General features: G+C 50.0%; 1 protein-coding gene across 1 annotated transcript in view; it reads left to right on the top strand.

The window, feature by feature from the left end:
* LOC137570298 (WAP four-disulfide core domain protein 12-like) overlaps nt 1-7,150 on the top strand; it is a 42,979-nt gene extending 35,829 nt beyond the window's left edge. Inside the window, exon 3 of the mRNA XM_068278930.1 lies at nt 6,972-7,150. Coding sequence (XP_068135031.1) covers nt 6,972-7,036 — 65 coding nt within the window. The 3' untranslated portion in view covers nt 7,037-7,150. The remainder of the gene's footprint in view (nt 1-6,971) is intronic.
* Nucleotides 7,151-14,438: the final 7,288 nt, after the last annotated feature.

Genomic DNA, 14,438 nt, shown 5'->3' with positions numbered 1-14,438 from the left:
AGATTGCCTCCCCCCTGTCATTGTGTGGGTTTCCCGCAGTCAGATTGCCTCCTCCCTGTCATTGTGTGGGTTCCCTCCAGTCAGATTGCCTCCCCCCTGTCATTGTGTGGGTTTCCTCCAGTCAGATTGCCTTCCCATTGTGATTGTGTGGGTTCCCTCCAGTCAGATTGCCTCCCCCCTGTCATTGTGTGGGTTTCCTCCAGTCAGATTGCCTTCCCATTGTGATTGTGTGGGTTTCCTCCAGTCAGATTGCCTCCCCCTGTCATTGTGTGAGTTTCCTCCAGTCAGATTGCTTCCCCCTGTCATTGTATGGGTTTCCTCCAGTCAGATTGCCTCCCATTGTGATTGTGTGGGTTTCCTCCAGTCAGATTGCCTCCCCCCTGTCATTGTGTGGGTTTCCTCCAGTCAGATTGCCTCCCCCCTGTCATTGTGTGGGTTCCCTCCAGTCAGATTGCCTCCCCCTGTCATTGTGTGGGTTTCCCCCAGTCAGATTGCCTTCCCTCTGACATTGTGTGGGTTCCCTCCAGTCAGATTGCCTCCTCCCTGTCATTTTGTGGGTTCCCTCCAGTCAGATTGCCTTCCCATTGTGATTGTGCGGGTTTCCTCCAGTCAGATTGCCTCCCCCTGTCATTGTGTGGGTTGCCCGCAGTCAGATTGCCTCCCCCCTGTCATTGTGTGGGCTTCCCCCAGTCAGATTGCCTCCTTCCTGTCATTGTGTGGGTTCCCTCCAGTCAGATTGCCTCCCCCCTGTCATTGTGTGGGTTTCCTCCAGTCAGATTGCCTTCCCATTGTGATTGTGTGGGTTTCCTCCAGTCAGATTGCCTCCCCCTGTCATTGTGTGGGTTTCCTCCAGTCAGATTGCCTCCCCCCTGTCATTGTGTGGGTTTCCTCCAGTCAGATTGCCTTCCCATTGTGATTGTGTGGGTTTCCTCCAGTCAGATTGCCTCCCCCTGTCATTGTGTGGGTTTCCTCCAGTCAGATTGCTTCCCCCTGTCATTGTGTGGGTTTCCTCCAGTCAGATTGCCTCCCCCTGTCATTGTGTGGGTTTCCCCCAGTCAGATTGCCTCCCCCCTGTCATTGTGTGGGTTTCCCCCAGTCAGATTGCCATCCCCTGTCATTGTGTGGGTTTCCCCCAGTCAGATTGCCATCCCCTGTCATTGTGTGGGTCTCCTCCAGTCAGATTGCCATCCCCCCATCATTGCGTGAGTTTCCTCCAGTCAGATTGCCTTCCCCTGTCATTGTGTGGGTTTCCTCCAGTCAGATTGCCTTCCTCCTATCATTGTGTGGGTTTCTTCCAGTCAGATTGCCTCCCCCCTGTCATTGTGTGGGTTTCCTCCAGTCAGATTGCCATCCCCCCATCATTGCGTGAGTTTCCTCCAGTCAGATTGCCTCCCCCCTGTCATTGTGTGGGTTTCCCCCAGTCAGATTGCCATCCCCTGTCATTGTGTGCGTTTCCTCCAGTCAGATTGCCTCCCCCCTGTCATTGTGTGGGTTTCCTCCAGTCAGATTGCCTCCCCCTGTCATTGTGTGGGCTTCCTCCAGTCAGATTGCCTCCCCCCTGTCATTGTGTGGGTTTCCTCCAGTCAGATTGCCTCCCCCTGTCATTCTGTGGGCTTCCTCCAGTCAGATTGTCTCCCCCTGTCATTGTGTGGGTTTCCCCCAGTCAGATTGCCATCCCCTGTCATTGTGTGGGTTTCCTCCACTCAGATTGCCCCCCCCCCTGTCATTGTGTGGGTTCCCTCCAGTCCGATTGCCTCCCCCCTGTCATTGTGTGGGCTTCCTCCAGTCAGATTGCCTCCCCCCTGTCATTGTGTGGGTTTCCTCCAGTCAGATTGCCTCCCCCTGTCATTGTGTGGGCTTCCTCCAGTCAGATTGCCATCCCCTGTCATTGTGTGGGTTCCCTCCAGTCAGATTGCCTCCCCCCTGTCATTGTGTGGGCTTCCTCCAGTCAGATTGCCTCCCCCCTGTCATTGTGTGGGCTTCCTCCAGTCAGATTGCCTCCCCCTATCATTGTGTGGGTTTCCTCCAGTCAGATTGCCTCCCCTGTCATTGTGTGGGTTTCCTCCAGTCAGATTGACTCCCCCTGTCATTGTGTGGGTTTCCTCCAGTCAGATTGCCACCCCCTGTCATTGTGTGGGCTTCCTCCAGTCAGATTGCCTCCCCCCTGTCATTGTGTGGGTTCCCTCCAGTCAGATTGCCATCCCCTGTCATTGTGTGGGCTTCCCCCAGTCAGATTGCCTCCCCCCTGTCATTGTGTGGGCTTCCTCCAGTCAGATTGGCTCCCCCTGTCATTGTGTGGGTTTCCTCCAGTCAGATTGCCTCCCCCTGTCATTGTGTGGGTCTCCTCCAGTCAGATTGCCATCCCCCCATCATTGTGTGGGTTTCCTCCAGTCAGATTGCCTCCCCCCTGTCATTGTGTGGGTTTCCTCCAGTCAGATTGCCTCCCCCCTGTCATTGTGTGGGTTTCCCCCAGTCAGATTGCCTCCCCCCTGTCATTGTGTGGGTTTCCTCCAGTCAGATTGCCTCCCCCCTGTCATTGTGTGGGTTTCCTCCAGTCAGATTGCCTTCCCATTGTGATTGTGTGGGTTTCCTCCAGTCAGATTGCCTTCCCCTGTCATTGTGTGGGTTTCCTCCAGTCAGATTGCCTCCCCCCTGTCATTGTGTGGGTTTCCTCCAGTCAGATTGCCATCCCCTGTCATTGTGTGGGTTTCCTCCAGTCAGATTGCCTCCCCCTGTCATTGTGTGGGTTTCCTCAAGTCAGGTTGCCTCCCCCTGTCATTGTGTGGGTTTCCCCCAGTCAGATTGCCTCCCCCCTGTCATTGTGTGGGTTTCCTCCAGTCAGATTGCCTCCCCCCTGTCATTGTGTGGGTTTCCTCCAGTCAGATTGCCATCCCCTGTCATTGTGTGGGTTTCCTCCAGTCAGATTGCCTCCCCCCTGTCATTGTGTGGGTTTCCTCCAGTCAGATTGCCTCCCCCTGTCATTGTGTGGGTTTCCCCCAGTCAGATTGCCTCCCCCTGTCATTGTGTGGGTTTCCTCCAGTCAGATTGCCTCCCCCCTGTCATTGTGTGGGTTTCCCGCAGTCAGATTGCCTCCTCCCTGTCATTGTGTGGGTTCCCTCCAGTCAGATTGCCTCCCCCCTGTCATTGTGTGGGTTTCCTCCAGTCAGATTGCCTTCCCATTGTGATTGTGTGGGTTCCCTCCAGTCAGATTGCCTCCCCCCTGTCATTGTGTGGGTTTCCTCCAGTCAGATTGCCTTCCCATTGTGATTGTGTGGGTTTCCTCCAGTCAGATTGCCTCCCCCTGTCATTGTGTGAGTTTCCTCCAGTCAGATTGCTTCCCCCTGTCATTGTATGGGTTTCCTCCAGTCAGATTGCCTCCCATTGTGATTGTGTGGGTTTCCTCCAGTCAGATTGCCTCCCCCCTGTCATTGTGTGGGTTTCCTCCAGTCAGATTGCCTCCCCCCTGTCATTGTGTGGGTTCCCTCCAGTCAGATTGCCTCCCCCTGTCATTGTGTGGGTTTCCCCCAGTCAGATTGCCTTCCCTCTGACATTGTGTGGGTTCCCTCCAGTCAGATTGCCTCCTCCCTGTCATTTTGTGGGTTCCCTCCAGTCAGATTGCCTTCCCATTGTGATTGTGTGGGTTTCCTCCAGTCAGATTGCCTCCCCCTGTCATTGTGTGGGTTGCCCGCAGTCAGATTGCCTCCCCCCTGTCATTGTGTGGGCTTCCCCCAGTCAGATTGCCTCCTTCCTGTCATTGTGTGGGTTCCCTCCAGTCAGATTGCCTCCCCCCTGTCATTGTGTGGGTTTCCTCCAGTCAGATTGCCTTCCCATTGTGATTGTGTGGGTTTCCTCCAGTCAGATTGCCTCCCCCTGTCATTGTGTGGGTTTCCTCCAGTCAGATTGCCTCCCCCCTGTCATTGTGTGGGTTTCCTCCAGTCAGATTGCCTTCCCATTGTGATTGTGTGGGTTTCCTCCAGTCAGATTGCCTCCCCCTGTCATTGTGTGGGTTTCCTCCAGTCAGATTGCTTCCCCCTGTCATTGTGTGGGTTTCCTCCAGTCAGATTGCCTCCCCCTGTCATTGTGTGGGTTTCCCCCAGTCAGATTGCCTCCCCCCTGTCATTGTGTGGGTTTCCCCCAGTCAGATTGCCATCCCCTGTCATTGTGTGGGTTTCCCCCAGTCAGATTGCCATCCCCTGTCATTGTGTGGGTCTCCTCCAGTCAGATTGCCATCCCCCCATCATTGCGTGAGTTTCCTCCAGTCAGATTGCCTTCCCCTGTCATTGTGTGGGTTTCCTCCAGTCAGATTGCCTTCCTCCTATCATTGTGTGGGTTTCTTCCAGTCAGATTGCCTCCCCCCTGTCATTGTGTGGGTTTCCTCCAGTCAGATTGCCATCCCCCCATCATTGCGTGAGTTTCCTCCAGTCAGATTGCCTCCCCCCTGTCATTGTGTGGGTTTCCCCCAGTCAGATTGCCATCCCCTGTCATTGTGTGCGTTTCCTCCAGTCAGATTGCCTCCCCCCTGTCATTGTGTGGGTTTCCTCCAGTCAGATTGCCTCCCCCTGTCATTGTGTGGGCTTCCTCCAGTCAGATTGCCTCCCCCCTGTCATTGTGTGGGTTTCCTCCAGTCAGATTGCCTCCCCCTGTCATTCTGTGGGCTTCCTCCAGTCAGATTGTCTCCCCCTGTCATTGTGTGGGTTTCCCCCAGTCAGATTGCCATCCCCTGTCATTGTGTGGGTTTCCTCCAGTCAGATTGCCCCCCCCCCCTGTCAATGTGTGGGTTCCCTCCAGTCCGATTGCCTCCCCCCTGTCATTGTGTGGGCTTCCTCCAGTCAGATTGCCTCCCCCCTGTCATTGTGTGGGTTTCCTCCAGTCAGATTGCCTCCCCCTGTCATTGTGTGGGCTTCCTCCAGTCAGATTGCCATCCCCTGTCATTGTGTGGGTTCCCTCCAGTCAGATTGCCTCCCCCCTGTCATTGTGTGGGCTTCCTCCAGTCAGATTGCCTCCCCCCTGTCATTGTGTGGGCTTCCTCCAGTCAGATTGCCTCCCCCTATCATTGTGTGGGTTTCCTCCAGTCAGATTGCCTCCCCTGTCATTGTGTGGGTTTCCTCCAGTCAGATTGACTCCCCCTGTCATTGTGTGGGTTTCCTCCAGTCAGATTGCCACCCCCTGTCATTGTGTGGGCTTCCTCCAGTCAGATTGCCTCCCCCCTGTCATTGTGTGGGTTCCCTCCAGTCAGATTGCCATCCCCTGTCATTGTGTGGGCTTCCCCCAGTCAGATTGCCTTCCCCCTGTCATTGTGTGGGTTCCCTCCAGTCAGATTGCCATCCCCTGTCGTTGTGTGGGCTTCCCCCAGTCAGATTGCCTTCCCCCTGTCATTGTGTGGGTTTCCCCCAGTCAGATTGCCACCCCCTGTCATTGTGTGGGTTCCCTCCAGTCAGATTGCCTCCCCCCTGTCATTGTGTGGGCTTCCCCCAGTCAGATTGCCTTCCCCCTGTCATTCTGTGGGTTTTCCCCAGTCAGATTCCCATCCCCTGTCATTGTGTGGGTTCCCTCCAGTCAGATTGCCTTCGGGATGTTTATCTGTCACTTGTCCACTTAGAAACATGTTGGGACATTTCCGGTGAACGTCCATCATACACACGGCTGCTCATCTCTTCCTTCTAAAAAGCCACAGATGGATGGGGAGGGTCAATGTGATGCTAATTCTTCAGATATTATGCAGATTTATGCAGATATTATGCAGATTTATGCAGCCTGGAAGTGGGCGGTCCCATGAAGCTCCTGCGGCATTTGATTGGTTCATAGCCAAGCTAAAAAGTCTGTAAAATTAGCATAACATTTGTGTCAAGTGAAAGTCCTAAAGATCTCACCGATCCTTCCTAGAAAGCTCCGGACTGCTGCTTATTCCAGCTGAGCTTTCCGCATTCTCCTCTGATAGTTCAGACATTTATGATAGGCAAACAAAGATCTGTTAGTCTTCAAGTGCCCATACATTAATCGATTTGTGGCATCAATATCCAGCAGATCATAATGATCATATCTGCCAGAGTGTAAGAGTGGACAGAGGCGCCAGCAGGATAACAGGTTCTAAAAGGCTTAAAATCCCTCAGGAGGTGGTGGTGGACTCGCCTCCCCGAAGCAGACAAGATACCGTCAGTTTTATGACAACAGGTTTCTTAATATACTCCAAAACAAACAGTGCAACGCGTTTCATGGGTATGTTCCCGCTTCCTCAGGCAATAAACAGATAGGAGTACACAGTATAGTCTCAAGGTCACGAATAGCGCCTCAGCCCTCACCAAAAGTTTTGTATAAGTAATACCTTTTAATGGCTAACTGATAGAGTTAAATGATGCAAGCGTTCTGGGATCTAGTCCCCTATTCAGGCATATTTCCAGATGTTGGCTGAAGTAGAACACTGATGTAGGTATAAATAGTAACTATTAACCTGTATCAGTGTTTTACTTCAGCTAACATCTGCAAATATTTGTATGTAGAACAGAGGCGCCAGCAGGATAAAAGTCAATAACATTTTTAAAAATTGCTTGGAGGAAGTGGTGGGCTTGCCTCCCAAAAGCAGACACGAGATCCTGTCTTCATATAAATCAATACATTTATTATACGGTACCCCAAAAACAGTGCAACGCGTTTCGCAGGCACAGCCTGCTTCATCAGGCAATAAAAGTGGGGACAAAACAGAATTTCGGCAATAGCAAGTGTAGCGCCTCAGTGGAAATATGCCTGATCTATGGGACTAGATCCCAGAAACCTTGTGCTAACATCTGTAAATATGCCTGAAGAAGGGGACTAGATCCCCGAAAGCTTGCATCATTTAACTCTACCAGTCTATCAGTTAGCCATTGAAAGGTATTATTTTACAAAACTTTGTGCTTTCTGAGTACCGTGAAAGAATAAAGAATAGTTATTTCATACATGTGATGAATCTCACACTGTCTCTTTTGTCATTACAGGTGAACTATCTGACCCCTCTGACCCTTCTGACCCATCTGACCCCTCTGACCCATCTGAGGCATGACAGTGCTGCAGAGGAAGCTGGCTGCTGAGGGCAGGAAGTAGATAATCACTTTCCAATCTGGGCTAAATTGTTTTTTTCTGTTTGTGAAAACAGTCAATAAAAGCCTCCCTCACATTTCTCTGAGTCCTTTTTTAGTAAATAACAATAATTTTATTTATTAGTTATTTTAAATTAGCAATTCTAAAAAAAAGTGGCAGTTGCCCCCCTCAGCCCCACCCTGCACATAGATTTTCCAGAATTCTGGACCACAATCTACGAAGCAGCAAGCAGAAAGGAGCACTATAGGAATCAGTATCTACACCAGTGGCGTCATTAGGCCAAAAGCTTCAGGGCTAGTGCCACAAACTTCTGTCACTGGGCCCTGATTGTCTGCCTCCCCCTCCTCCATAGAATTAGATGGACCCCAGACTGTCACTGGGCCCTGATTGTCTGCCTCCCCCTCCTCCATAGAATCAGATGGACCCCAGACTGTCACTTGGCCCTGATTTTCTGCCTCCAACTCCTCCATAGAATCAGATGGACCCCAGAATTGTCAATGGGCCCTGATTGTCTGCCTCCCTCCTCTATAGAATCAGGCAAACCCCAGAGACAGACAACAAGTGACTGTGTGCAGGTGGCCAGGAGGTGGACATACCTGATCCACTGTCCCAATGTATAAATAGGAAACAAGTCTACAGATACCTCCTAAGTCCTATAGAGCCTTCCTGGTCTCCTCACGGTCCTCATGTTCCCCTGCAGAATCCCCCATTAGCAGTCTCTGACCCATGAGTCGTAGACTGCTCACTTCCATGTTGGGCTGGCTTTGGGAGTCTTCAGAAGAACTCGAGCTTCCGAAGATGGGCCACTCCATACTGCGCACATGAGCACCATAGTACAGAGCCTGCCATCTTCGAGAACTCGAGTTCTTCTGAAGACTTCCAACGTCTCCTGCACTGGAAGATTCACACAGAGGAGCCTGCGGGGGAACGATTGGACTGTGAGAGCAACGGGAAGACTCTATTGGACCCAGAACCTTTCTACTTAGGTGAGTATCTATTTTTATTTTTATTTTTAGCTTCAGACTTGTTTTCAGAGATGCAGTGTCAGAGCACGTCCGCTTCCAACATGACGTCAAGAGACGTCTGAAATTTGTACTGACTGCCTAAATCTTTACACACTTCATAATGCATAGAGCAGAGTTCCCCAACCCTGTCCTCAAGGTCCACCAACAGTCCATGTTTTGCAGGAAACCACAGACATGCCCAGGTGGGGTAACCAGTGTCTCAGCAGATCTGACTAACGACCTCTGTGACTTTATACAAAACATGCACTGTTAGTGGGCCACGGGGACAGGGTTGGGGAACACTAGACATAGACCACTATGTCTAGACCACTATGTCTAGACCACTAGACATAGGAATTATTTGTTCCCCTCAGCCGTCAGCCTCCTAAACTCTCTCCACATACTCCCATCAGCACTCCCCCCCCCCCCCTCCCCCAACAAGCATCATCCTGTGGCCATGTTATCGACAAGCAAGTCAACTGGCCCTCTAGTCTTAACTGATTGGCCACCTTGATGTCACGATTGGACTGTGTGTATAGCTGCTTATGGCTTATGTTCCTAATGTTTTCTGTTCTTTTTTAATGCTCTTATGTAATGAAAGTGCTGCTCCTGTTGTTTTGTACTGTTATTGCATTGTGTTTGTATCATCCATCTGCATATGCCTCCTTCCTGTGCTTTGCATTGTGCCAAACCCCATTCTGGGTATGACCATGTCATGCTTGGCAAAATAAATGATTCTTATTGTAATTCTGAGAGGGCAATGGTGGCCCATTGACTATTATGAAGATCCTTTGATATTAGCCTGATCTCTCACATAATGGTTGGAATAGGACCAGGACCACCCCCCCCCCCCCTCCCCCCTCTCACTCACTTCCTCCCTGGAACTGACATATTAATGGTCTGCCCTATTGGAAGTATCTACTAGACAATAAAGGATTTGTACATTTACACTGTCCTATTCTGATATCGGTTACATATCTATCTGCACCAGGCCTAGATTTATATCACAGCAGCCTATAGGCACAGATGTCCTGGCACCCTAGACTCCGCCCTCCATGCATGCAGGCCCAGATTTACATCACAGGAGCCTATAGGCACAGATGTCCTGTCACCCTAGACTCCGCCCTCCATGCATGCAGGCCCGGATTTACCTCACAGCAGCCCAGAGTCACAGATGTCCTGGCACCTTAGACTCCGCCCTCCATGCATGCAGGCCCGGATTTACCTCACAGCAGCCCAGAGTCACAGATGTCCTGGCACCCTAGACTCCGCCCTCCATGCATGCAGGCCCGGATTTACCTCACAGCAGCCCAGAGTCACAGATGTCCTGGCACCTTAGACTCCGCCCTCCATACATGCAGGCCCAGATTTACATCACAGGAGCCTATAGGCACAGGTGTCCTGGCACCCTAGACTCCGCCCTCCATGCATGCAGGCCCGGATTACATCACAGGAGCCTATAGGCACTGATGTCCTGGCACCCTAGACTCCACCCTCCATGCATGCAGGCCCGGATTTACATCACAGGAGCCTATAGGCACTGATGTCCTGGCACCCTAGACTCCGCCCTCCATGCATGCAGGCCCGGATTTACCTCACAGCAGCCCAGAGGCACAGATATCCTGGCACCTTAGACTCCGCCCTCCATACATGCAGGCCCAGAATTACATCACAGGAGCCTATAGGTACAGATGTCCTGGCACCTTATGCTGGATCCACACGGTGCATTTGCGCACTCGATTTCCCGCTCGATTCCCGTAGATTCCCGTCGATTCGTTTATTTCCAACATGTCCGATTTGGAATTCGATGAATCGTTAGGTCGATTCGCATGCAAAGTATGCCGAATCGACCTAACGATTCATCGAAATCCAAATCGGACATGTTGGAAATAAACGAATCGACGGGAATCGAGCGGGAAATCGAGTGCGCGAACGCACCGTGTGGATCCAGCATTAGACTTCACCCTTCAGGAACCTACAAAACCCCACCAAACTGCACCACCAGTGTGCTGGCCTTCTTAGCTGTCACTTCTCCCTTACTTTCCTTGCCCGTCATAAGTAGCTCCAGGTACCTCTTAGTATTAGGTAGCCAGAGGTATCCTCAGTATGAAGAAGCTAGTGGTGCCCCCGACTGAAGAGAGATTTGGTCAGTAGAATGTCGGGACCCGTGTGAGTAACCTCTCATTTACACTTTTCTCAGGACTGCATCGGAAAGGTAGGAGGGAGACACTTGGAGAGGGGAGTGAGCTGCCTTTCCATTATCAGGCGCCTGTAGGCATGTGCCTACCCGGCCCTGATCTGCACAATTAAGAATTCATATTTAAAACAATCACTATCTGATCCCTTAAATGTTAATGGCCCCATAAGTCATTTGGGCATACGTGTCCTCTACACGCGGCTGGTCCAAGCCAGCTCCTCATAAAGAAGCGTTAAAGTGATCTCATACAAGATGGAGTATAAAATCTCTTCTGGCTACTGCGTCTAAAAATGGCAGCTATCATTACATCATTAGTACAAAGATGGCGCCTTATATCCAGAGGGCGCAGCACACCCCCACACACGGATATCTGCCAACATGTGTCTTCTACATAGCAGCACTGCCCACACAGCCGGTCTGCAAAGTACCTTAGTATTTACTGCTAAGCATCCATGGAAAGATCAGATGGGAGACCTCCGCTGACAAACAATCGTTTGCCAATCTTCCTTCCAACATCGGGTTCAGCGGGGAACAAACAATAAATGTTGTGCAAACGATCGTTCAAACCAAATGACTTTTCCATTAAGGTCCATTGACTTTAGTGGGAGATTAAAAGATTGTTCCCAATGTGGTCTTTAAAGCCAAATGGGTGTCACGTTCAATGGCCATCTTTAACGGTCTCATGTGGAACGAATGATCGTCGGTGAAAATGAACAATGCAATCTTGCATGGGCCTTAAAGTAAAATAAAATTCTGACCTGAAGGGCGGGAAGGTTCAGGATCCTATTGAGGATTCCCTCGGTCGTCTGAAGCCCCCCATTGCTGATTACGACCCCCCTCCACATTGGGGCCACACAGCCTATCTTCCTGGATCGTGACCATGCAGTAGCTACGGAGCCCATGGCTACAGCCTACTGCACATGTGCAGACTGGCTCCCACAGCTACTGTGCGACCACGATCTAGAGAGAGGAGTTGTGCAGCCCTGATATGATAAACAACAATGCCTTGCCACTAATCTTGTGAGGGACGCGCTCAGTGATGGGGGACATCAGAGCACCGAGGGAAGCCTCAATAGTGTCCTGAGGCATCCCTCTCTTTAGATAAGTATTTTAATTTGTACACGAGTTTCCCGATGGGGAGAGGTTAGGTAGGTAGAGTTGCCTTCTGATGTCATTAAGGGCCAAGCATAAGGTTGTATAGGTTTTGAGCTAAGGAAGAAAGATGTTGGAGGGATTGGGGAATGATTGCCAATTTCTGGAAGTAATTTTCTAACGTTAGATTAATAAAGGTATTGGCTAAAATTTGGGGGAAATGCAGGTAGTGAGGCTTTACCCCAATTTTGAACTAGAGAATGTTTTAAGGAGAAAAGAAGGTGTGTAATGATTTTCCTATGTCGGACTTGGAGTGAACCAATCCCTATGTGTAGTAGGGCAAGTTCAGGTGTAATATGATAGGGAGCAATAGTGGTGATTGGTAGAAGAAGAATCTCTGGGGTAGAGTCTTGCAGGATTGAACCCTGATCTACATTAAAGTACCACTGTTTTAGTAAGAAGACTTTCTAAGCAGAGTGTCTCATTAAGGAGAATTTCTCTTAGAGAGAAATAAAGACATTGCAAGAAGCACAAGGTTCAGTAGAACATTTTGGGCTTGATTCAGTAAACGGTGCTAACCTACTTAGCACGCCTAAAAGACTTTAGGCGTGTTAACCAGGGTGCTAAGTAGGTTAGCACCATTTTTTCAAATCCCCCCACGTGCAAAGTCCATCTGGAAAAACTTTCTGTGCAACGTCGCATTGCGGTGCGACGATAACGGGGCACCCAATGCACCTATAAGGTGGCATGAGATGCGACCTTAACAGCGCACCATTAGTGGTGCACGCGGAAAGTTTTGCCCGATGGACTTTGCGCGCGAGTGCTCTTTATCATGCGGACACTGCGTTTAGGCATGATAATGGGCTTTTCAGAAGCATGCTAACATTTAGCACTGCTTACTGAATCAAGCCCTTTGTGTGTCTTCCACAAGGCAAGAGTGCAGTATCAGCTCAAGATGTACCGGCATACAGGCGGCAGCAGGGTAAACATCAAGTGTTTTCATATTTCCTAAAGGTAAACAATGGCCAGGGAACAGAAAACAATGCTTACCTAAGAATAAGGGAACAGTACTCTGAAAAGTGGGATTTTCCAGTGCATGCGCAGTAAAGATTGTGCTGGTCAATCCATCATATCCTGCCAGCCGATGGAAGGCTGAGTATATGATTGACAGTGGACTCCAGCCACTAGGGGTGGATCCCAGGGTTAACCCTTGCCTGGCTGTTTATAAGGAATGGACGGTCTCGGGGAAATCCCTTCTAGTTACTTCTACTTCCTGACCACTACTATTTACTAATAACTTGTTTGTATGCTGTACATAGACTTATATACCATAGTGCCTGTACTAATACAACGTGGTATAGATATTTGTAAAATAAGGTCTGGTCTATTTACAAGGAATGGACCAAGAGCAAGCAATGCTTAAGAGGACTTACTAAAGACTGATTGCTTTGCTGAGGTAATAACTATGAACTGAAGATAAGATTGCTGATGAACACACCTGTATATCTGTTTTGCTAAATCAATTCCTTAAAGCTTGCGACGTTTGGAATCCACTTTTAAGTTGTGATATATGCCGGCTGTGGGAATGTCGTATCGCTGGGTGCAGCTATAAGCTGCTGGTGCCGAACCGAAGGTGTGTTGTTGCCCATAGTAACCAACAAATTACATTTCTACAGCGATCACCTCCGAGGTTGACAGCCAGAGATGAAGTGAGAGGGATTAGAGGCTGCCATATTTATTTCCTTTTAAACAATACCAGTTGCCTGGCTGTCCTGCTGATCCTCTGCCTCTAATACTACTAGCCATAGCCCCTGAACAAGCATGCAGCAGATCAGGTGTATCTGACTTTATTGTCAGATCTGACTGGATTAGCTGCATGCTTGTTTCTGGTGTGATTCAGCCACTACTGCAGCCAAATAGATCAGCAGAGCTGCCAGGCAACTGGTAATGCTTAGAAGGAAATAAGTATGGCTGCCTTCATAGTCTTCTTACTCCAGTTGTCCTTTAAAAATCGTTATGTAATTGTAATGAATGGCGGAGATGCCGCCGCGCGGTCTGGCGGCGGGGCGGCTGTCTCCGCGTTCAGACCGGCGGTTTCCGCATAGCGACAAGTGTCTGGTTTGTCTGGGCCTTCTAGTGCACACGGAGGGAGAGTTGCACGCTAGAGAACAGGACCTTTATGCCAACAGGAGAGGGATCAGCTGATCCGGAGGATCAGATGATCCCAGCGGAAATCCTGATTGGCTGAGCGGCTGGGGGCGGCGCTGAGCAGCGCTGGAGTATATATAGATCTTGCCTTTCAGTTGCTGGTTGTCTGCCGTTGTGAATACTTACGTGTGAGCACTCAGACCTCAGTCAGATCTTACAGTGTGTTAGAACCAGCAGGAGCTGGGAATTCACACTTAGCCAGATTACCTTTGTCATTACTCTGTTATACTCTAGACCAGTTCCAGGGTGTTGAGACCAAGGACCTCACACCCAAGCTTAGGATTGCTGTGTCATTACTCTGTTATACTCTAAACCAGTTCCAGGGTGTTGAGACCAAGGACCTCACACCCAAGCTTAGGATTGCTGTGTCATTATTCTGTTATACTTTAGACCAGTTCCCGGGTGTCGAGACCAAGGACCTCACACCCAAGCTTAGGATTGCTGTGTCATTATTCTGTTATACTTTAGACCAGTTCCCGGGTGTTGAGACCAAGGACCTCACACCTCAGATTAGTATTGTGCTTATGTATATCTGTTATGACCTTCTGCTTTGCTGACCTCTCTCTTGCTTTCTGATTCGGTACCTCTGCCCATCTGTCTTCCAGTTACTGACCCTGCTTGTATCCGTGTAATGATCTGCTCAGCTGCCTGTGCAGGCAGGCAGCTTTTTGACCATTGTTTGGGTTTGCATGCTGCAGGACTCTGGAAAGGAGAGCTTCTGTCAGTTTTGCAGCTTGTGCTTGCTGAGGAATTTGCATACGTTGTCATGCAAATTGCCTGGCCACATTCATTGGAGGCATGTACTATAAGTACTATGTGTTTCCCACAATGCTTGGCTGGTCATAAGGAGTCTTCCTGTGAAA

The sequence above is a fragment of the Hyperolius riggenbachi genome, chromosome 4 (assembly GCF_040937935.1).
Source record: "Hyperolius riggenbachi isolate aHypRig1 chromosome 4, aHypRig1.pri, whole genome shotgun sequence".
Taxonomy (NCBI): Eukaryota; Metazoa; Chordata; class Amphibia; order Anura; family Hyperoliidae; genus Hyperolius; species Hyperolius riggenbachi.
This window is presented reverse-complemented; position numbering and strand designations above follow the sequence as displayed.